This window comes from Oncorhynchus kisutch, linkage group LG28, assembly GCF_002021735.2.
Source record: "Oncorhynchus kisutch isolate 150728-3 linkage group LG28, Okis_V2, whole genome shotgun sequence".
Lineage (NCBI taxonomy): Eukaryota > Metazoa > Chordata > Actinopteri > Salmoniformes > Salmonidae > Oncorhynchus > Oncorhynchus kisutch.
In genome coordinates, this window is record NC_034201.2 from 8,235,561 (window position 1) to 8,259,131 (window position 23,571).

At 43.0% G+C, this 23,571-nt stretch overlaps 2 protein-coding genes across 4 annotated transcripts; one reads left to right on the forward strand and one right to left on the reverse strand.

Annotated features, from left to right (window-relative positions):
• The first annotated feature begins 1,296 nt into the window (after nucleotides 1-1,296).
• LOC109873089 (U2 snRNP-associated SURP motif-containing protein) lies at nucleotides 1,297-8,944 on the forward strand. 2 transcript variants are annotated; one of them, XM_031807554.1, is made up of 24 exons: nucleotides 1,297-1,416; nucleotides 2,055-2,148; nucleotides 2,231-2,342; nucleotides 2,445-2,554; nucleotides 2,636-2,703; nucleotides 2,797-2,891; nucleotides 3,004-3,068; nucleotides 3,219-3,384; nucleotides 3,495-3,700; nucleotides 4,330-4,373; nucleotides 5,390-5,494; nucleotides 5,592-5,658; nucleotides 5,751-5,920; nucleotides 6,064-6,226; nucleotides 6,342-6,421; nucleotides 6,523-6,610; nucleotides 6,729-6,857; nucleotides 7,023-7,203; nucleotides 7,286-7,360; nucleotides 7,440-7,503; nucleotides 7,624-7,771; nucleotides 7,939-8,049; nucleotides 8,163-8,383; nucleotides 8,488-8,944. In XM_031807554.1, the coding sequence occupies exons 2-24, from the start codon at nucleotides 2,062-2,064 to the stop codon at nucleotides 8,615-8,617; spliced, it is 2,685 nt and encodes an 894-aa protein (XP_031663414.1). In that variant the 5' UTR covers nucleotides 1,297-1,416; nucleotides 2,055-2,061; the 3' UTR covers nucleotides 8,618-8,944. The 2 variants fall into 2 exon arrangements, with proteins under 2 accessions (XP_031663414.1, XP_020320201.2); XM_020464612.2 differs by lacking the exon at nucleotides 1,297-1,416 and adding an exon at nucleotides 1,617-1,736.
• Nucleotides 8,945-9,073: 129 nt separating this feature from the next.
• On the reverse strand, nucleotides 9,074-18,795 carry LOC109873090 (WD repeat-containing protein 44). Of its 2 annotated transcripts, none has more exons than XM_020464613.2 (20): nucleotides 18,243-18,795; nucleotides 17,424-17,457; nucleotides 16,881-16,958; nucleotides 15,817-16,408; nucleotides 15,436-15,560; nucleotides 15,026-15,118; nucleotides 14,760-14,896; nucleotides 14,500-14,583; nucleotides 14,280-14,386; nucleotides 14,011-14,162; nucleotides 13,713-13,851; nucleotides 13,502-13,575; nucleotides 13,224-13,340; nucleotides 12,999-13,121; nucleotides 11,016-11,207; nucleotides 10,743-10,844; nucleotides 10,552-10,667; nucleotides 10,352-10,479; nucleotides 10,105-10,245; nucleotides 9,074-9,744 (listed from the first exon to the last, which is right to left on the reverse strand). In XM_020464613.2, exons 1-20 carry the CDS (start codon nucleotides 18,314-18,316, stop codon nucleotides 9,656-9,658), a joined length of 2,697 nt encoding a protein of 898 aa, XP_020320202.1. In that variant the 5' UTR covers nucleotides 18,317-18,795; the 3' UTR covers nucleotides 9,074-9,655. The 2 variants fall into 2 exon arrangements, with proteins under 2 accessions (XP_020320202.1, XP_020320203.1); XM_020464614.2 differs by having other exon boundaries at nucleotides 13,511-13,575; nucleotides 18,243-18,793.
• Nucleotides 18,796-23,571: the final 4,776 nt, after the last annotated feature.

Here is a 23,571-nt window from a genome sequence, read left to right on the forward strand (position 1 = left end):
CTCTACATAAAGGCCTAATTGGTGGAGTGTTGCAGAGATGGTTGTCCTTCTGGAAGGTTCTCCCATCTCCACAGAGGAACTCTAGAGCTCTGTCAGAGTGACCATCGGGTCTTGGTCACCTCACTGACCAAGTAGTTTCTCCCCTGATTGCTCAGTTTGTCCGGGAAGCCAGCTCTAGGAGGAGTTTTGGTGGTTCCAAACTTATTCCATTGAAGAATGATGGAGGCCACTGTGTTCTTGTGGATCTTCAATGCTGGTACCCTGTGACTCGGCACAATCCTGTCTCTGAGCTCTACCGACAATTCCTTCGACCTCATGGCTTGGTTTTTGCTCTGACATACACTGTCAACTGTGGGACCTTATATAGACAGGTGTGTGCCTTTCCATATCATGTCCAATCAATTGAATTTACCACAGGTGAACTCCAATTAACTTGCAGAAACATCTCAAGGATGATCAATGGAAACAGGATGCACCTCATCTAAATTTCGAGTCTCATAGCAAAGGGTCTGAATACTTATGTAAATAAGGTATTTCTTATTTTTTAAATATGTTTTGAAAGATTTCTAAAAACCTGTTTTCACTTTGTCCTTATGGGGTATTGTGTGTAGATTGCTGAGGAATTGTTTTTATTTAATCCATTTTAGAATAAGGCTGTAATGTAGCAAAATGAGGAAGAAGTCAAGGGGTTTGAATACTTACCGAAGGCACTGTATATGGAGGCCATTTTACATTATGTTTACAGCAGTGCCTCTGGAAATGTACTGATAAAATGTCAAACATTAATTTTAATGAGACTATGCAGTTGTATGAAATCATGAGCAACTTGTGTATTTCGATTTTCTTGATTACTCACTATCGTTCAGTTGGTCACATGAGTTGTAAATTCACTTCGAAATATAGCAATTTATTTAAAAACGTAATATTAATGTTTCATTTATTTGGTAATCAACACATGTTCTATACATGTGGCCTACTTGCACTTACATGTGTATTGAGTAAAGATCACACGTCCCAAATGTTTTTGGGTTTACAATAGATTTAATTAAATATAATAGATTTTATAGCTAAATAACATTGCATGTTTGTTGTGATATTATGATTTTATTATAGCCCACTGAAAGAGCCGACAACTCAGGTGTGGGGTCAACTAGATAGCACAGCCACAAAGTAGCACAGGCTATAGAGTAAACATTTATGAAAACATACATGTGCTTTTTGGTCTTAATTTCAGGTTAGGCATAAGATTAAGAAGGTCAATTGTGGAAATGGGCGGAGTTTATTACTTTGTGGCTGTGTTAATTAGTGACGACCGTTTTATTGGTCAGAGCGAGAAGTGACATCGCTTTTCCGCTATGTCCATTTTTGTCTATTCAAAATGGTGGAGCAATAACAAACGCATTGTACATTTCTACGGTAAGAAATGTGTAACTTTTAGTGTCAATGATCCATACTTACTGCGATGTAGATCATTCCAAACAAGCTTTTATTTCATTTTTTTTATTGCAGTAAGTAAAAAATGATCGCCGTAGCAAAGCTCTACGCCAGATCACACGACATGCATGCGAGATTTGGCCTAACGTTAGCTACCACAGTGATTGTATGAGAGGGGGGGGGGGGGGGGTTGTCAGAGCTCGTATCAGCAGAGTTAGCTAGCTAACTACAGTACGGAAGCAAATGATAGCCGTCTAGATATTATTTAGCAAGGGTTCGTATCTGGCGACAAAAATGTGCAGGTAAGTTACAGTCAACAAATATGATGACGTGTAGCTAGCCAGCTTTACAATGTTAGGCGGATGGCCACATCTAGCTCGCTATTGCTAGCTAAACAGCTAGTTTACCTACCTGGCTAGCTACAGCACTTTGCTAACTATGCACTATACACCTGCAGATGTAATAAGTGTGCGTGAAGTTGCATATAGCGAGCTTTTGCAAATGGGCACCCACAGTTCCAGAAGAACTGTAACTCGCAACAAAAATACAATACGTTTGTGCGTCGGGTGTATGTACATTTCCTCCACTGACACTGATACGGTATTTCCGTTTATTTTCAGTATCAGCATGGCAGACAAAAATGGCAAGAAAGGGAAACCTGTAGGTGTTAAGAGAACATTGACCAAGAGAGAACAAGAAGATCTGAAGAAAAAGGTAAGATATTTGACCCTTTATAGATATCTGCAACAAAGTGTAGGTCTATTCTTACCATTTTAAAACAATATCACATTTCCAGGAACAAGAAAAAGCAGCTGACGTTTTTGAAGAGTTTTTAGCATCTTTTGACAGTAACGACAAAAGTGGGGTGAAAACGTTTGTTCGTGGGGGGATCGTGAATGCAACTAAAGGTGAGCAGAAACATGCTGGCTAATACAGCTCTGGTGGGGTCTATGTTGCGAACACTTATTTTAGTGCTGCATGGTTACTCTTTCTATTAAATTATTTTGCAGAAGAGGAAGCAGCAGAGGTAAAAAAGAGCAAGCTTTACCGACCGAACACGAAGTTTACTTCAGTGTCCCAGAATGTCTCACCAGCACACTCTTCGGAAGTCAGAAGGCCGGTGAGTCACCATGTGAATCTCTTACTGTAACCAAGATAATACGATACATTATTTTGCCCCTTATGTTTGTCTGGTCCACAGATTGTTAAAAAGAAGACAGAAGAGAAGAAGAAGAGCAACCTTGAACTTTTCAAAGAGGAGCTAAAGCAGTATGTTTTTGACACGCCGTAGTAAATCATGTTTCACTCTTTATTTGACCAATTTGTAGTTTACATTTTTGCATAAAATGACTGTTCTCATAGAATACAGGAGGAACGTGAAGAAAGGCACAAAAAAAAGAAGAATGAGCCTGGAGGAGGATATGGAGAATTGGACATACCACTAACACGACGATCAAGTAAGAGCCAGATCTGTCCCTTGCAGTGGAAAAATAATGGCCTTTGTCCAAATCAAAGATGAACCCTCAGTAGCTTTTACATGTTTAGCTGAATATGCACATCTTCCTCCAGTATTTGATGATGACCCAGCAACACCGAACACAACGAACCTGTACATTGGCTGCATTAACCCAAAGGTAAAGGATCTCTAATCTGCTTAGGATGTTTTGACAAAGGAGATATAGTCTAGCTTGCTCTTCTTTTGTTTGGGATAAGTTCAAATGACTTAAATGCTGACTGCATTTTTGTGAAACTGTGTTGATATGATACTTTATATAATGTGACAGATGAATGAAGAAATGCTTTGCAAAGAGTTTGGCAAGTATGGTCCCCTGGCAAGCGTGAAGATCATGTGGCCCCGTAGTGACGAGGAACGTACCAGGGTCACAAACAGAGGCTTCGTGGCCTTTATGACCAGGAAAGATGCAGAGAGGGCCTTGGCTGCTCTAGACGGTGAGTCGGTGATAAGAGAATATTAAACATACTATTCGGCAAACGCTGCCAGATGATAAATGTTCCATTGACCGTGGCTCATTGTAGGATCATTACTCCTTTTGCTGCAGGTAAAACAGTTTTGGGTTTTGAAATGAAGCTGGGATGGGGGAAAGCTGTTCGCATCCCTCCCCAGCCTCTCTATACACCCATAGGGGTACTGAAAATCTCCACACCCCCACCCCCCTCTGGCCTGCCCTTCAATGCTCAGCCCCGAGACCGCTTCCGTAATGACTTTACCAAGCCATGGGGCAGGTCTAAGGAGGAGTTTGACAAGGTAGGTTGGTTCTTTTTTTTTAAACACCTTTGGGAATATGCATGGTTCTTTTTCAAGGTTATATTTATTTGTTTTCCACTACAGTTAATTTGCCAATTTTAGGTGTGTTTGTAGCAGATATCCTATGCGGGGTGATATTCATCATAGGATCAATCAACTGGACATTGCTTAGAATTGCATTTAGATGCACACACAAGACCATGTGACAGGTCATGTTCTGAAGTAGCCGTTCCGAGTTCCATTTCTCAGTTTAAATTCCAGTTGGTTTGTCCTGTGGTGCATGTATAGACATGTTATGAATCTATTCCGTAGTCTAGTAGTGTTTTAGGATATGTCCTAAGTAAGACAGGGGGTTTGACCCAGATGGAGTTATGAGGCATTGTTACAGAAGCATATGCATTCAAAATGTTAACTGTAAAATGAAGAGGGTGGGGATATCCTACAGTATAGATAATTGACTTATAGTGTAGCCGTCTCTTGAATGTGGGATCTTTTTCCCCTCATTCAAATAATGTATAGCTGTTACTGCTATCGTCGTTTTCTATGCTGTATGTATCCTGCAGTGTTTCATCTGTATATATACTCACTTTTTTTTATATCTTCACTATTTGATTTGACTTCACGAACAGACTCTGTCCGAAGCCGTAGTCAAAGTGGTTATCCCAACAGAAAGGTACACACTCTCTATCCATTCTTACTACTACTGCTACTACGACTGACCAGCCGTTCTCACAGACAGAACACAGTGTTAGAGGACAGAGGCCCTGCCCTGGTGTACTGTTCCTGTGTACGTATGTGACCGACAGGAAGCCCCAGTCCTAAGTGCTATGTCTGTATGTACATGACTAATGGGAGAGGACAGCTGAGACCGTAACACTGTTTTTGTGCTTTTCTCCCTACATGTGTCTCATAGTTTGTCCTGTTCTAACATTGGTCTGCATTAAGCCATCTTGTTGACAACATGGCCTATATTCAGGGAATTGGTGACCCCTGCTGCTTAGGACTGGGGGCCCTGTATATGACTAGTAGAGGGGCCATGGTTCTCAGTTGAACATGGTTAAAGTGAACCTCTGGCCTAGTAAGCAAAGCCCTCCGTTTATTAATTAATGTCATCATTAATTTTGTAAATGACACCATTGTAATCCTCTGTCGGGAAAATAGATTGTTAGACTTAAGTGAGTGTTGGAGTCAGTGAGTTAGGCCTATATCCAGTGAAACATACTGGTACTAACTTCAGTGGCAACCTTGGTTCTTCCTATCTGGGTTGGCTGAGACACTGCAGACAGATACAGCTAGAAGGCAGATGTGTTTTAGATTCAAATCAGCAGTAGCTAATGGTAGTAAGTAATGTTGTCACTATCACATTGTCCCACTTTTTCATTTATACACTCAATATTTGGGGGGAGAAGAAACATTCTAGACACATGACAAGGAAACACGTCACGATCGCCTTCTGATGTAGCTGCGCACTAGGGACAGACAGTCTCTGTTGCAGACCAACACACAACATATCCTCAACATTGCTGTGACAAATGATGGCAGAGGGACAGTGTTATAGAAGAGCGACGGGGAGGTTAAGGGGCTTAGTGCCAGTGTGCAGTGAGAGCTTTGACATGGCCACTGGTCTGAATGAGGGGGGGGACAAGTCACACTGTCTGGTCTCTCATCCCCTCTCCTTTTACTCCACAGGAATCTGTTGGGCCTCATCCACAGGATGATAGAGTTTGTGGTGCGTGAGGGACCCATGTTTGAAGCCATCATTATGAGCAAAGAGAAGAACAACCCTGACTTCAGGCAAGGCGCCATTGCTGAGCGTTCCCATTCCCTCTTGTCATATCAATGATCATATATATATTTTGAAACAAACCTTTTAAACTATTGATGATTTCAGGTTCCTGTTTGACAACAAAAGCCAAGAGCAGGTGTACTACCGCTGGAAACTCTACTCCATTCTCCAGGTAGGTCATGCCCTTAATCTGACCTGGCTACACCTCTATGGCCAGGATTCCCATCTCACTGCTGTGCCTCATCCGTGTCCCTCTATCCCCAGGGCGAGCCCCCCAGTGAGTGGAGGACGGCAGACTTCCGGATGTTCCGTGGGGGCTCCATCTGGAGGCCGCCCCTCCTGAACCCCTACCTCCATGGAGACGAGGAGGCGGGAGAGGAGGAACAGTCTCCCTCTCAGGAGGAGGAGCTGAAGAAGGGCCAGCTGAAGACCGAGTGAGTGTAGCTGTACATACAGGGACAGAGAGGGAGGTTCTGAGGCAGACTGAAGATGAAAAGTTCTCTCAGGAATGTTATGGGAAAACTGACTGGTGAAATTCAATGTTCTCTGGGCAACAAAACCTGTGTGTTTATTCCAGGCACAGAGAGAGACTGGAGACACTGCTGAGAGGGCTCACTCCTCGTAGGGAGGATGTTGGTGATGCCATGCTGTTCTGTCTGGAGAGAGCCGAGGCAGCGGAGGAGGTGGTGGGGTGCATCGCGGAGTCCCTGTCTCTCCTTCAGACACCACTGCAGAAAAAGGTCCCTCACCCACTTCCTGTACATGGGTCCATCCTATGGGTCTCAGATGTGCATGATCAATCCGATTCATGTGACATGCTACTCACAATCGTCATGTCCATCTATATTTCCACAGATTGCCAGACTGTACCTGGTATCCGACATCTTGTACAACTCCTGTGCCAAAGTTGCCAATGCATCTTATTATCGCAAATAGTAAGAAGTATTTTTTTAGATAAGTCTAATTATAGAATACACACGCTCGGTGGTCATACATACGGTGTCTGAGGGTTTTCACTGTTTCTTTGTTCCTTCAGTTTTGAAGCAAAATTGCCCCAGATATTTGGTGACATTAGTGATGCATATCGAAACATACAAGCAAGACTACAAGCGGAACAATTCAAGGTAATAAATGTAGTTAAAAAAAAAAGACAATGCTTTATTACCCCTTTTCAAGCTTGTGTTTTGTTGTTGCCTTTACTAGAGCAAATACATTAACACATCTATGTTTGTCTTTTCTCAGCAAAAGATAATGGGCTGTTTCAGGGTCTGGGAAGACTGGGCTGTCTACCCAGAGCCCTACCTGATCCAGCTGCAGAATATCTTTCTGGGTCTTGTCAAGGCAGGAGATGAAGTGATCGAGAGGGTAGAGGTGAGCTGGATCTCAGGACAGGACCCTTCCTGGACAATACCTGGAAAATAGTTTTGATCAATGCCTATTTGACTGATGACTGCTACATTCTCTGATAGTGTGTGTTTAGAATGCAGCTAGAAGCAGAGCTGAATTTCGAGTCATTGGTTTATGTGGGTATCTCAGGTGGGGTCTCCAGACCTGGATGGAGCCCCATTGGACGGGGCACCGTTAGATGGAGCTCCGCTGGACGACCTTGACGGCTCGCCCCTGGCATGGGACCCTGCCTCCCTAGATGGGGTGCCTGTTGACGACATCGACGGAGTTCCCCTGGGTGCTCCCATCGATGACATTGATGGAATGCCTTGTAAGTCAATTTGGCCGATTTTAAAAAGAAAAACCATAAAAGATTTAAGCTGTGGACTTGATGTATGTTTTGTGTTTTCCAGTGGATGATCTGGCCCACTCCAAAGTGGCTCTGTCTAAATGGGAGAGGGTGGACGATGCTGAAGCTCTCCCACAAGGTACTGTACATGTTCAGCACTGTAAACCCCACAATCACATCTCTACTCCTATCCCTCACTCTGCCTCTTCCTCTTTCAGCTAACACTGAATCCAAATGGGACAGTGTGGGAGAGCGATATTCTGGGGACAACACAAATGTAAGGTAAGAACCTGGTGAAAGCTGTTGACATTTTTGGGAAGGCAACTTTTTCCTGAGTTACCATCATTGTAGCTTGTCTTGCAGTAGAAGAATGGCTCTTCCTCATTTTCTCTCCCCCTGCAGTACTAACACTAAGGAAGGAGATGGCGAATCAGAGGGTGACAGCAGCGATGATGACAGCCCATCTAAGTACGACAGTGCTGACTTCAAGAGCTCCCTCAGTAGTTTTGAGATGTCTGAGAGCAAGAGGAGCCGGCTGAGAGAGCTGGAGGCAAGCACACAGTCTACTGGCACCAACACAGTACCACACACACAACCCACTGCAGTAGTAATTCAGTGCGGCCATCCGACAATACATAGGTCTTCTATAGCGCTTTTATGCAACAATTGGACCCACTGTTCTTAGTGTACATTTAGTATCTATTGTCTTTGCTGCAGGTGAAGGTGATGCAGTTCCAGGATGAGCTGGAGACTGGGAAGAGGCCCAGGAAGTCTGGAATGAACATGCAGAAACAGGTGGAGCACTACAGGAACAAGCTGCTACAGAAGGTGGGTGTGCTTTTGTCGTACAGGCCCTGCAGTAAAGGAAATGGCCGAGGGGACCATAAAGCTGCAGTTGCACCTTTGACCCAATAACTAATCTGGCTGCAATTGATCCTCAGGAGTTTGATAAGGATGACCAGGAGAAGAAAGAGCGATCCACGCCGAAGTCAAAAGACAGATCAAAGAAAGAGGAGAGGAGAGACAAGACTGAGGAGAGCAGTAAAGGACGGGAGAAGGAGAAGAGCAAAAGGAGTCAAGACCGGGACAGGAGCAGGGACAGGGGACGTAGTAGAGACACAGAGGAACGGACACAGAAATACAGAGGACATTCTCCCTCAAAGTAAGGCCTGTGTGAAATCACTTGTCTGTGTTCTATTTAATGTGTTCAGTATTCTCTCTTATATTTATTTGGGCTGATTGATTTATCACCTACCTGTCCAACAGAACAAAGTCAAAGTCTCCCAAGAAGTCCAAGCGGTCCCGGTCGCCCTCGCCAGCCAGGAAGACGTGGAGGAGGTCTAGCTCCCGGTCACCACACCGCTCCCACAAAAAGACAAAGAAGAGCAAACACTGATCCAGAGGCCTGGACTCCATGCCTCTCCCCTTGACGCAGCAAGGCGACTCCCATGGACTGTCCTGCTCTGCCAGTGATTACCATGACACGGCCCCACCACGCTCGTTTCCTCACAATGCCTCTGAACTGTCAGCTGTTTGTTCCCCTCTGTACCGATATCCTGATTGCGGCAGTCAAGATTTGGCAACTTTTTTTGTAAGATGACGTTTGAACATTATTTGTACAGTTGTTGTGCCGTTTGTTTTTAAACCCCATTCAGATTATTGCGACTAGTCCCTGAGATGTCACAATAAATCACTATTGGCATTGTGTCCATTGTCCAAGGTGGGGAATGAATTAGTGGAGGCTACCATTATTGAATCACCACATGTCACCTGTCCAGTCATTCTACCTTTCATATTGAGGCAAACGTTTAGAAAGGTTCTCATCTCAATGGAAAAAACAGAATGAGCTCACTTTAAACAAGAATACCGTTTACTTTATTAAGTGAATCATAAACAATGTAAAAAAAAAAAAAAAGTGGTTCCATTTTATTATTCATTACACACTGACAGACGAATGATGATTTGCAACCGTAATGATTGGAGTTAGTGCTTAGTTAACAAATTTAAGACCGTCATTCCTGGCAAGGAGGAGCGCGGGGGTACTAGAAACGCAGTAAAGTTAAGAGTAAGACAGCGTACCCCTTACACTCTGACAAATAGCTTACATTACAGTGTATTTTAACCATCCCTCAGTTACTGGTCCTGCTTTACAGTCTGACCGTCTCAAACAATGCACACTGGTTCTTTGTGTTAAACAAAAAAAAGTGTGACAGGACATCCGTGAGCTGCTTCCTCCATTTACAGTTCACTTCCTCCACCTTCCCCTCATCCACTACTGCAGGGTCCCTGTTCTCCGGAGGAGAACTCCTCCCGGAGGACTCACCCGTAGGCAATTGGCCGGTTTTAGAAGCGTTGGCAGGGCAGCGGGTTGCTCTGCCTCCATTGAAGGACTGTACACTGACGGCCAGATCAGAAAGGGTTCAGGGTGAAGTGCTCAGTACTTTTTTACATTGATGAAAACCTTAATGGCGCCAGTAAAGTCAGCAGAGAGCAGAACCTCTGTATGATCAGTCTTCAGAGCCCCTGTGGATGAGAAATACCCTGTTTAGCATTGAAAACTACAACATTTTCCTATCGACTCACCTCATCACACCATTCATTGATCACTCTTAAAGATGGAAACAGCACCATGGCTACCCCAGCACTTTTGTTATCGTTTTGTGGACAAAACAGAGGTGAGGAGAGTTGGGCAGTGTGGGAAAAACATTCGCAGTACATATTCTGCTGTTCTATAGCACATGCAATGACATCAGTTTTTGTTGTTTGTAGTAATATCCCAAAACAGATGTACTAGTTTGACCATTAAGGATCCCAGCTTTAATGAAGAGTCGCTCTGAATAGTCTCAGCATAGCTAAACAGGTATATAAATCAGTGTACTGTACCTGAGGGAATGGTCTCAGAGTCAGTAGAGTCCAAGCTCTTACACTCTGCATCTGCCCCAGCTTTCTCTGCCCCCACCTCCTGGGGGACAATCAGGTTAGGATGGGGCGCAAAAATAGCTGATGTCACTACTGCATTGTGGGCTGAAAAATAAGAGACTGAACTTAGTGGAAGGACACTACAAAAACACGGACAGTGTTTCATATCACCGACAGTAAAAAGCTGAGCACCACTACAGTATCTAGGTACCTTTAATTCCCTCCCAGAAGTCATTGCGGTCTCGTCGTACAGAGGTGAACTTGCTCAGGTCATGGTAGGTGCTCCAGATGTACACGTACTTATCCTCTGAGCCACTCACAATGAATGAGTAATCATGGCTGGAAAATAGAGTGACAGTTTGTTTACCGACTACATAACAACATGCCAGACTGAGAAGGAGCCGTTCTCACCTGAAGCTGGCTTTGATCTGACTACTGCTGTTGACGTAACCCTTGTACTTCATGGACAAAGACAGGTCCCGCAGGTCATACAGGCGGATCCTGGAGTCATTGGAGGTCACTAGAATCTACCAACACAATACAAAAGACTCAGCTAACAGATAGGCATGTCTGTGGGAAGAGCACCAGGAGCATGGCTATACCTTGTTCTCTCCAGGCAGAGGCTCGATGCCTGTGATTTTCCGTCCTACTCGATTCCTGCCTCTGGTCGACCGTACGTGGATCTGGGTGTGGTATTTAAGGCGCTGAAATAAGAACAGACATTCGAAAAACGGCGAACTCTCTCCAATGTTCCTCATTTTCAGAATGATGTCCTGCCGTTGTAATACTCAAAAGAAGAATCAAACATCGGCTGAAATAATAATTTTTCACTAGCCCTTCAAACTTGATGAACAGTATGTCTCCCTCCACTGTACCTCAGTGTCGTAGAAGATGCAGCGGCCATCGTAGGTGCCGATGACGGCGTACTTCCCATTCTGGCAGAAGTTGGCAGCAGTGATGAGGCGTGTTTGTCCATCCACCTCGTTCCACAGAGCCACCTTCTTGTCTGGGATGTTCCACAGACGCAGCTTCCCATCCAGAGAGCCACTCAGGAAGTACCTGTCATCCTAGGAGAATTAATAGATGATCAGTCTGGTTAACAGTGTCAGAACATCGTCAATATCCCCCTGCAAGCGGATACCAAGACGGCCATCAAGTAACTTCACTGGACTTTATGCAAACTGGAAACCTTATGTCCTGAGGCTGCATTTATTAAAGCTGCGGATTTTAACAAAGCTATTCTGAAAACAAGGCGAGCTAAATTCTAATCAGCATATCGATTGCAGTACACGAGCAAGTAACACATCTGACCACTGCTACTCTAACATCCGCAATGCATACAAGGCCTTCCCCCTCTTTTGGAAAATCATTTTTTTCAAACTCAGGAGGCTGAATATTTTTTGGGGGTTTATCACCGAAAACCCTCACTAACTTTTACAGGTGCACAATTGAGAGCATCCTGTTGGGGTGTATCACCACCTGGTACGGCAACTGCACGGCCCACAACCGCAGGGCTTTCTAGAGGGTGGTGCGGTCTGCACAACGCTTCACCGGGGGCAAACTACCTGCCCTCCAGGACACCTACACCACACGATGTCACAGGAAGGCCAAAAAGATCATCAAGGACAACAACCACCGGAGCCACTGCCTGTTCACCCCGCTATCATCCAGAAGGCTAGGTCAGTAGAGGTGCATCAAAGCTGGGACCGAGAGACAGAAGCTGTTTTTCAATCTCAAAGCCATCAGATTGCGGGACGGTTGAGCTAAGGTAGGTTGCGATTAGCATGAGGTTGTAAGTAACAAGAACATTTCCCAGGACATAGACATATCTGATATTGGCAGAAAGCTTCCATTCTTGTTAATCTAACTGCACTGTCCAATTTACAGTAGCTATTATAGCAAAATAATACCATGCTATTGTTTGAGGAGAGTGCAGTTATGAACTTGAAAATGTATTAATAAACCAATTAGGCACATTTGGGCAGTCTTGATACAACATTTTGAAGAGAAACAAAGGTTAATTGAATCAGTCAAACTTTGCACATACACTGCTGCCATCTAGTGGACAAGATCTAAATTGCGCCAAGATTCCTAAGTCATATTGGCCTTTCTCTTGCATTTCAAAGACGGTACAAAAAAAACAAATGTGTTTTTTCTTTGTATCATCTTTTACCAGATCTAATGTGTTATATTCTCCTACATTAATTTAACATTTCCACAAACTTCAAAGTGTTTCCTTTCAAATGGTATCAAGAATATTATTGCATTTCCTTGCTTCAGGTCCTGAGCTACAGGCAGTTAGATTTAGGTATGTAATTTTAGGCGAAAATTGAAAAAAAGGGTCCGATCCTTAAGAGGTACAGCCACCACTAGCACAGAGAGGAGGCAGCCTACCTACAGACTTGATATCATTGGCCACTTTAATAAATGGAACACTAGTCACTTTAATAATGTCACATTAAGAATGTTTACATAGCTCGCATTACTCATCTCATATGTATATACTGTATCCACTATCTGTTGCATCTTAGCCGCTCGGTCACTGCTCATCCATATATTTTATAATTATATATTCTCATCCCATTCCTTCACTATATTGTGTGTATTTGGTTATGTTGTGGAATTGTTAGATATTACCTGTTAGATACTGCTGCACAGTTGGATCTAGAAGCATAAGCATTTCACTACACTCGCAATAACATCTGATAACCATGGGTATGTGACCAATACAATTTATTTTGAGAACAATCATAGCCAACTCACTCTGCACTTAAATATTTTATTTCTTTTTAAAAAGTCCCTACTTCAACCTAAACACGCACTGACAAAGGCACACACGCTCATAAAGGCTCACTTACTCTGGGATGGAAAGCGATGGCTGTGACGAAGTCAATATGCTGAAAGCAGCATAGACACTCTCTCCTGGATATGTGCCACAGTCGGACCGTCTTATCCATTGACGAGGAAAGTAAGAAGTAGTTCTGGAATCAAATAATACAGTGAATACTAGGACAGTGTACAGGCATTTGGGAGAAATTGAAAAGGGAGGGGGGGGGGGGGTTGAAAGGACTGTGTAGTCTCACCTTTGACCAGGACAAGTCCAGCAGGTCAGCCGTATGACCCTTATACTTGCAAAAGGGGACTTGGCGGAAGGGGAGATTCTTGTCCTCTGAATCGGGGTCTTCAGGAACACTGCTCATCTGGGAACAAAAAAAAGAGGACCTCTTGTCTGTCAGGCTGGGGCTGAGGTCTCCACAGTAAAACTGGTATAGTCACCCAAAGCAACCCTGAACATAACGTTACTTTCTTCATGTTTTACAGCTGACCCTCAACTCTAACCATGTCACTGATGGGTCCTAACCTTACTCACCCCACCGTCCGTGTCTGATTTAGAGGAACACAGGCTTTCCTGAGAGGGAGAGGGCGACACACGACCTGGTTGAGAGAGAGAACATAAGAACCATGAGAATCCCACCAAACAAGCTTTACATTTACTAAAGGTGTGGCAGACAAACTATTTTGTTCAGAGACAACAGAGCTCAGCCCTTCTTAAGGTCTCATGATCTACCCACCTTCAGTGTTGTACTTTATCCTCATGTTGTTAAAGTAGTCAAAGGCATTTTTCAGAACCCAGATTCGTACCACGTTGTCCTGGCCTGCTGTTGCCAACAACCTCCCACAGTGTGAGAACTTCATGGTCCACACTGCCCCCTGAGGACCGGACAACAGAACAAGGGTTAGGCAAATATGCATGAATATATATTGACGCTTACATCTGCATTCATGGTTTTCATGCTGTATGGTTCAGTCATGGAAGAGGTCTGTTGTTCAATGGAAAGAAAGCACTGACACATTAACACACAATCTTACCATGTGCTCTCCACTCAGGTCCTGGACCACCTTGACCTGATCAAAGTCAAAGGGGCCCTTGAAGCTGTGGGCTGCCTTGAACTTGACAGGCCGTGTGTAGGGCATCCCCTCATCATCACTGGAAGACGGGTCATCCTGGTCGTTGTGAAACACTGAGACACAACCACACAGTGAGACGTCACCCAGCAGAGTGACTAAACCGCAGCAGAAGAATGTTCATCGGAAGGGGGAAAAAAAATAAAAAATTAAGTGGATGGGGGCTGGCATACCTTCATCACGGACACTCTTCACCTTGTTGACGGCCTTCTCACCATACTCTTCAGCAAGATGCTTGGCCCTCTTCACAGACTTGCCCAGGAACTTCTTCAGTTGAGTGCTGTGGTCGTGAAGACAGAGGACACATTAAACACCATGAAACCGTCACAGACTGTCAGAACAGAGAGGAAACACTAACCACAACATGAGGCAGGGCACTATGCCATTTCTTACGTTTTCTGTTTCAGCTTCCCTCCGTCAGAGTCGGTCAATGGAGCCTGGGCCTTGTCATCATCATCTGACTGTGCTGCGTCATTCCTGACAGGAAAAAACAGAAAGACATCTTCCTCAAGATTCGTATGATCTTTTTTATGTATGGGACTGCTACTGTTAGCACAGGGGAGCTGTACGTTTTTTCAACCATAGCCCACGGATTGGTGTGGCCCCATGATATATTACAGTCCTGGCTTGAGTGATAGGAGAGCAGTTCTTACGTGATGTACTCCTTAGTCCTCCTCATGATGTGTAATGTGAGTGGGTTGATCCCTGTGGGAAGCTTCTCCTCTGCCTGGATCAGAGGGATCTCCTCCCCAGTGTCCAGATTCTTGATCATCACACTCGCCAGGATCTCCTATTACAGAGAGCCCAGCCAATCAATGAATTAGAAACAAACACTCAAAAAGGTATGTGTAGAGAGTAGACGAGCCCCTTTGTACAGGTTAAGGGTGGATGAATGAAAGAGCGAGACAAGGAAACATGCCTCATCAGTCAGCTCTCTGCCAGAGTTGGATCGTGGACGCTGAGGACCTAGAGGGTCGCCAATGGGACTGGATGCCTGCTCATCCTCATTCTCCTGTGGGAACACACCAATATACACAAACGCACTTACTACACTGGTTTTAAATCTAAGACAAAGGGGTATTCCGAAATGCAAGGGTCAAAGGTCTGTTGAAAAAGGAGAATAAAGAACAGAAAGTAAATCCACACACAGGTATGCTGCTGCCGAAGTGTTTATTCAGAAGAGGACAACATTTTAACCCCAAACTAGGTCTTTGTCAGGACAAAGTTTTCCCCAAGTGCAGAAGAATATATACATTGGCTTCCTGGGCAGCAATAAGTGGACCTGTGCTCTGCGCCAATGGAAAGCATAGGAAACAAATACCCACTGACCTGTGCTGTGACAACCTTGTCCCCACTGGTGGCGCTAGCCAGGTCCAAAGAGTGCTGCAGATCCTTGGTGATGCTCCTCACTGTGCTGCTGGGAGACACCAGGCCACATGGCTCCTCCAGCTCCCCTGCATACACCGGCCAATCACACAGCAAAGACACAGGGTTAAAGGTCAAGTGTCACCTTGTCTCCATGGTTACACAACTAAATTATCATGAGTATGTGTGGGTAGTAGTGAACAGCTGAGAACAGTTATGAGAGGTCAATGTGTTCAGCTCAGTATTCCATCCCTGCAGCAACATATTTAATTAACATGCATATCAGCATTTTATCTTGACCTTGTGATACTGAGTGTGTGGGTATACAAGCAAAGTGTTATTTACCTTCCAGTCCTGCTGGCCTTATACACTCCTGAGACTTCTTGCTGAGGGGTAAAGCAGGCCGGGATGGGGGTGGTGGCCGTGGAGGAGCAGCTCCGCTGGGAGGGGGTGGGCGTGAAGGCGGAGGTTTCTTGGTGCTGGCCACAATGTCAGGCTCTACAGTGAACTGCCGTGGGGGTTTTGTAGGCCCCGGGTCAGAGGAGCCAGCCGGCTTGTCTGTGAGGGGATCCTGGTCTAGGATGTCTGCTGGTCTCTGCTCCCTATCCCTGTCCTCTGCAGACACCCGGGGTAGGTCAGGGAGGTCCGGCGGGAGGTCTAGTTGCCCCAGGGTGCTGGTGATGTCTGGGGGCTGGACGTGCTCCTGTGACCCTGACGACAGGCTGGGGATGTCTGGGAGGGCCATGGAACACGCTTCCTGCTGTTCCTGTGGCTGCTCTGATCTCTCAACCACAGGCTGAGGTTCAATAGCAGGATGCTCTCGTTCTACAGGGGCCACATTTTTGTCCTTCACCTCTGACTCTGCCCTTGTATCAACATTCCTCTCCTCCTCCACTGCACTTCCCTTCTGGCTCTCCTCAATGATGCTGTCGATGATCTAGAAGGGACAAGACATCATAGCTGAAAACAATCATCAAAAAGGTAATATACTCATAACAGGATGTTTCTCTAATGAGGATTGTGTGGTCGTATGAGTGTATTCCCTCTGATAAAAGTGTTGTGGGAACTCCCCACACTTAAGGTGAGAGAGGGACGTGAAGAAGGAGTACAAACACACGTTGGAGGGTCTGTGTTGATGACAACTTAGTGGCGTGCCACACATCCAAACATTTGCTGGAGTGACAATGTAGAATCTGGTGACGCCATGACAGCATTTACATAGAGCCCAAAAACCAGCAACCATCAAAACACATTTACCGACATGAACACTACATAGTCAGGGGCTCAGTAACTATTAAAAATTCTCAGGAATAAAATCCAATATATTTTTTTCCATAATGTCATAACCACCTAGCTAAGTAGGGATTAATGAGTATTAGCCTACATTTTAATATAAGGAGGGGGAGTACCTGAATGGAGTCATCTTGGCGTGCCTCAGGTGCGGCCAGCCCAACAGCCACGTCCTCTGGTGGGCTCTCTACCACCCCCTGCAGGAACGCAAAACTAAATGTACATGGAGACTGACGAGGAGAAACACTACTTTTATAAACTAGCACCTCATACAGGGCATCTACACACTAACATTTTGGGATGTGATTACGATTTGTAATATTTTACTAGTAAAAGGGATGACAATGTCCTGAATAGAGTATGTGAAACACTAAACTGGCACCTACTGCAGGACATGCAGTAGCAAACTACTTATTGCAAACAACCCTGGGTAAGGCTGTGTTTTGGGTTTAGCCTCAATAGAACTCTTAAAGGCGCTCCTCTAGCTCGTTTGAAAGTAGTTACCCAGCTATGCCCTTTAAGTAATGATTAAACTAAAAACCAACACTCGGTTACAGTTTTTGACATCTCCTAAATTAAATGAAACTTCACTCTCTAGTCTTTAAAGAGGTTAGGTTCTTATTGTTTTTTTACTGTCAAATGCTAGTAAGAACAATAAATACCTGAGGTATGGGAAGGACAAACTTTGCAGGTGTCCTAAGTAATAAAAAGACACAAGTGGAAGTGTTAGTCACAAGACTAGTCCTGATATGGTTTGTCAGAATTACCTTTACCTAGGGCCTAGGCTACAATTCAGACGAGAGATTTGAAAGAAATCATGCTTGTTTTAACACTACAAAACAAAAGACAACCGTATAAACAATTTATTCTTAACATGTAAGATATGTAATCATGCAAGCTACAGGAAATTACCTGTTACACCAGTGTTCTCCTGTTAGTTTAAGTTTGAGCAAATTAGGAAAAATACAACTTTTCAATAAGCAACAGTTGAAGCCAAAACCACTGTAGCTATTTTATCTCCAATCCCTCTACTATAATTATATAAAAAGGAAAGTGTGTGAGTCTCAAAGAGACATGTCAATCACACTTCTCCCTCTCTCTCTCTCTCCCTTACACTTGACCCCTCTTATATGGTCATGGCAAAAACAAAGTTCCTGTTTTGGAGTCTTTGGCAATTGATGACCTTTTGCCTCTTTTAAAAGATGGAGTAAAATAAGACAAGGCAAAAATCATCCACAGACTGGAGGCATAGTTGTTGTCGTTGTTGCAAATAATTATAGGCAATGTTTTCATTCCTTTATTTAGAGAAGAGACACTAAATGTATGAGCAGAATAATTCTTACTTGCGCTTACTTGCGAACATCTGGTTGAATTCATGTCAGTGACCAGCATCATCATCACAGCTGATAACGTTTTTCAACACCAATAGCACAGTATATACCTTTATTTGAGCAATTGATGTAAGTAGAAAGGTTACTTACACTTTAGGAGATGGAGTAAAATTGACGTCTTCAGCAGCATCGTAGAATTCCTCTGTGTCACTATCTGACGCCATTTAGTTAGCTTGCTAACGTACCTAGCTAGTTTAGATGGATACAATCCGATAAGGGAAATCGCTGCAATATTTAGATGTGGTCGGTTTATTATGAATACATACAATTCGTACAGGAAATAAAAAGGTTACTCCACTGAAAACGGACTTCTTTCTGTAGGATACACCCAGATGTTGCTAGCTAGCTACTAGCTAATGCCTGGGAGAGGCCACTCACCTGTGTGTACTAGCTACTGCCGGTACTGGCCGCTATTGCTAACGTAGCTAGCTAACGAAGAAGGTGGCCCTAGTCTTTAGCTAGCTACCAAGTTTCTTGAATCAATTCATAAATAAATACTCTGAATTAAAGGTCACCGCTAAAACGACTACCTATTACCGCGGTCTTCCTAGAAATAGGACTGCAGCCGCAACAAATTTAGGGCAGCTTCAGAAACAAGGAGGAAGAAGAACACCCCCAAAAGATTAAAAACACACATTCGGAAATCTCGCGCGAACTTATTTGACAGCTTCAAACCCCCAGTCGTCTCTTTCATATACGCTGATCTGAAAACATAAAGCAAAGATGGAACCTGATTTGGTCACTTGTCTACTTCTTTCAGAGCTGTTCATTAAGGATGCACGTGTATTGTAAAATACATTATAGTATTTTACAATACAGAAGTGTTATAGTAGTGTTTTGTATTTTATTAGGATCCCAAATTGCGAAGGCAGAAGCCACTCTTCCTGGTTTCCAAATAGCAGTAAATGAATTTGTACAGTAATAGTATAATGATGACCCTTGCTTAGGCTCGATACAATCACCCCAAAGTAAGTTAACTCTATTGGAGCAGTGTTTAGCAATAGAGACCGAGGTTTGACATCCACAAGGGGTGTTGCACTGTTCGCTGCAGAGGGAATAGTGTAACGACCATAGATATCCTATTATATTAGTATTCTGATTCCTAATTATATGGAGCTGTGGGCTGGGAGACATGGGTTTGAGATCCGCAATTGTTTGGTTCACACCTGTTGTCCTTTGGTTACAAGTTTTTTTTTTTTTTACCGAGTCTTCTAAGGCTTACTCTTTTAGCTCACTGACCGAAAGCATAGACTGGCTTGGGGAGCAAACGTAGTCTTCAGGTCTGCAGTAAAAATAAAAACACAATTCATCTTGTTAAAAAAATATATAGGCTATTTCTGAGTCATATATAACATTAATTTATCAAACAAACAACGATATTGTCAGCACAATGCTTTATTCTCTGCGGTTTTACACCTTAAATTAATGGTATATACTAATACTGCCACCAGCTGGACCACGCTTACTTTGTTTGGTTTTTGGATGTTTTGTGACTATGAAAAAGATTGCCATATGAGGGTCTCGCCAAAATGGCGCTGTGCGCACACGCATTTCTCCGTATTAAAACTTTGAATTAAATTGTGAATGCGTCTTGTTTAGGAGTATTATTTATATCCCATCGACAAATGATCATTATTCCATACTGTGTGTCCCATCATTGCAAGTAATTCATGACACATGTATAAAGTATATGTTTTATAAACTCATAAACACCAGCCAGTGTATTAGCCGGATTTTGTTAGTTTAGTAAAATATGTGGAACATTCTAGGTGTATTATATTTCTTCGCCACAAGAGTGTGGCATTTTTCAGGTTAATTGTATATATTTTGAATACTAAAATGGATAATAGTTTATTCTGATGTTGTACATATGAGATTACACATGGAAATGATGTATTTCTTTTATTATAGTAAATTAAGAATTGGTGGTTAAATCCACTATACGATCACAATGACTGATAAACGTTTCAATAGTTTTTTATGTTAGTATATTATACAGCAGATGTATAGAGGATTGCTGTGGCAGTGCTATTTATATCCCGTCGACTACTGATCATTCATCCATACTGTGTATCCCATCATTGCAGCTTTGGAAATAAATGAACTATCCATCCATTGCTCCTTCCTCTGTTGATTTACTGTGAGAGGTCTATTTATATCCCGTCGACTACTGATCATTCATCCATACTGTGTGTCCCATCATTTCAGCTTTGGAAATAAATGAACTATCCATCCATTGCTCCTTCCTCTGTTGATTTACTGTGAGAGGTCTATTTATATCCCGTCGACTACTGATCATTCATCCATACTGTGTATCCCATCATTGCAGCTTTGGAAATAAATGAACTATCCATCCATTGATCCTTCCTCTGTTGATTTACTGACTTGAGGGACGGGACCAGGAAGGTCACACATAGTGATAAGAAATGAAAGAAAAGGTTACTCACCTTGAAAGGCGCATCCAGAAAGAAGGGCTCACTGACCGTGTGAGAGACGGGTCACCGAAATAGAGAGCTATTCAAGGCTTTGGAACTTGAAACTGCAGGGTGTCCCCGAAGTGGAGATGCAATATGTACGTCAGGAGACCACACAGATCTGCCAAGCTTATTCTCCTGGAGGAGAGGACCAAACTCCCTGAAGTGATTGACATCGTTCAACAACTCCAAGCCCAGGAGCATCATCATGCAGTTTACGCAGCAGGTCTACAGACATGCGGTGTGGAAAGCAGCGAAGAAGTCCACCTACCTGCAAACCAAACGTTCTGAAGTTTAATGAGGATTTATCCAGGGTTGATCGAGAGAGGAGGGAGAAGCTGTAGCCAGTGATTGAGGCAGCGCTTAAGTAGGGAAAGACTGAATATTATTTCTGGGCGAGTGCCTTCATCAATATAACTGAAATGTATCCCTTCCTGAGAGCATACACTTATTGCTGGATCAGTGCGTTCGTCCTATTTCTAAGCAGCACATGTATGAGCTTTGAACTTTGGTGTGGACAATGAATGTATATCATTGTTTCTATTCTGTTTCTGATAGAAATGGGTTTTATTTCCTTTTTATAGAAAAATGCCACTTCGGGAGTATTTTGGTTGCTGACTGACAGCTAGTTCATTTTAAATGTAGCTAATTGACAGCTAATTATTGTTGCATTTTGTATTTTTTCACTCAATAAGGTCTATGAATATGCTGCGGCTCTTGGTGTTTCTGCTCTGTACTCGGTTACCTTCCTGTGAGCACTTGACAACCATTCCTTTAGTGTCCACTTTTCTTCTCCGTGTTCTCGTTCACCTAGTCTTTGTCAATAGTTTCTCTTAATGCTAGGGGGTTAAGACACACTGTGAAACATAAAGCCTTGTTTCTTTTTCTTAAGCAACTGAAAACGGGTTGTTTCTACTGTAAAATGATGCTTACTTTTGGAGGTCGCAATGGGGTAAATTATATTTGGCTCTCACATTGTTCGGAACGATCAGCAGGTGTTGCTACATTAAAATATTGTTTTGGTGGTGTCATTTTATATTCAGATCGTGACTCAAGTGGTTATTATCTTTTGTCGTATAATTTAATTTAGTCAAACGATTTTGGTTACTGTTTATGGGTATAACTTATTGATGCTGTAGAAAATCGAATTTTATATTATCTGAATTTCCCAGCTCCTTATTCTTAATAGGTGGAGATTTTAATATTGCTTTAGATAATTATCTTGATAGGTGGCCTCTGCGGCAGTCTACTTCACTGAATGCCAATCTATAGTTATTTATGCAGAAGTTTGATCTAGTGGATATATATGGAGAGAGAAGTTTCCTCTTGAGAGATCCTATACCTGGTGTAAAACATGTACTAGACGTTCACTTATTGACTATGGTTTCAGAGGGCTTAAGAAACAAGGTTTCTATTCATATTCTTAACAACAGACCATAGAGCTATTTGCATACAAGTTTCAATATTTCCCTGTAATGATAGTCAATGCAAAGCTTCACACTGGAAACTGAATAGCTTCATATTAAAACATGAAATAGTCAAATTTGATATAGGTTTTACTATACATTTTTTTAATAAAGCCCAGAGGCTTCTACAGTTTGAAATGGCTAAATATTTAAGAAAATATAGCAGTGATCTTGTAAAGACCAGAAGGATAGAAGAGGAAAATGTTATATCAAGAATTACCTCGCTCTTCCAGAGACCTAATAGTTTTTCAGATACGGATAAAGCTGAGTTAATTAACCCTCCTGTTGTGTTCGTTTCATGTTAATTCATTCAGTGTTCCCGGTCCAAAATGACCAACCCATTATAGCTGATTATAAATCCATAATAATACATATATTATCACCTAATGTTGTGTTTGATCTTTTTATCAACTTAAGTTCTTGTGAACATTACACGCTATTTATGGCCTGTAGGCCTCATTGACCTGAGCTCATATAACTTGTTTTTGAGTAAAAAAAGGCATAATTTATTTTTTTATCTTGCTTTTGCTTTGTCTGCTCTTTTCCATATTATGTATATCTCTGATAAGCTACCCAGGAAAGGGCTGAAAATGGCCCATATTAATATATATAGCCTTAGAAATAAGATTCATGAAATCAATAACTTGCAAACATCAGATAACATTCATATATTAGGCATTTCTGAGACTCAATTAGATCATTCATTTGATGATTCAGCAGTAGCAATACAAGGATATAACATCGATAGAAAATACATAAATTATTATGGGGAAGTGTTGCTGTATATACCGTAATTTCCGGACTATAAGCCGCTACTTTTTTCCCACGCTTTGAACCTCGCGGTTTGAATGACGCGGCTAATTTATGGATTTTTCCCGCTTTCACAAGATTCATGCCGCCAAAAAACTGAGCACCGGTCACTGGCATTGGCATTGGTCGTGTTGGACAGCATGAAGGCCCACATAACAGATTCTGTGAAAGAAGCCATCAAGAGGACAAACTCAATTCCAGCTGTGATTCCTGGGGGCACAACAAAGTATTTGCAGCCACTGGACATCAGTGTAAATCGTGCATTTAAGGTGGCGCTCCGTGTTCAGTGGGAGGCTTGGATGACAAGTGGGGAGAAATCCTTCACTAAAACGGGCCGCATGTGAAGAGCCACTTATGGTCAAGTCTGCCAGTGGGTCCTGACAGCGTGGAGCATTGTCAAAAAATCCACTATCATCAACGGGTTTCGAAAGGCTGGACTGCTGCGTGTTGTTGAGGGCAGTTCAGCGGGGAATTTGCCTCCGGATGAAAGTGACGAGAGCGACAATGAAAACGATCCAACATCGGATGAAGCAATTCTGAGGCTATTCAACTCCGACACCGAAGGAGATGACTTCAGTGGTTTCAGTGCACAGGAGGAGGACGATAGTGACCAATGACTTTATTGGTAGGCTACTGTTTAATTTTTGTTACAAGCCGTGTTTCGTTAAA

What these genes read in the sequence shown, in the direction of transcription:
- LOC109873090 (XM_020464613.2), bottom strand. Translation starts at nt 18,316, where the DNA reads ATGGCGTCAGATAGTGACACAGAGGAATTCTACGATGCTGCTGAAGAC. An exon ending in TTGTCCTTCCCATACCTCAG is followed by an intron (nt 16,959 to 17,423) that starts GTATTTATTGTT and finishes GCGTTCCTGCAG; the next exon opens with GGGGTGGTAGAGAGCCCACC. An exon ending in ACCTGAGTGGAGAGCACATG is followed by an intron (nt 13,852 to 14,010) that starts GTAAGATTGTGT and finishes TCCGGTCCTCAG; the next exon opens with GGGGCAGTGTGGACCATGAA.
- LOC109873089 (XM_020464612.2), top strand. An exon ending in CTTCGGAAGTCAGAAGGCCG is followed by an intron (nt 2,555 to 2,635) that starts GTGAGTCACCAT and finishes TCTGGTCCACAG; the next exon opens with ATTGTTAAAAAGAAGACAGA. An exon ending in AAGTGATCGAGAGGGTAGAG is followed by an intron (nt 6,858 to 7,022) that starts GTGAGCTGGATC and finishes TGGGTATCTCAG; the next exon opens with GTGGGGTCTCCAGACCTGGA.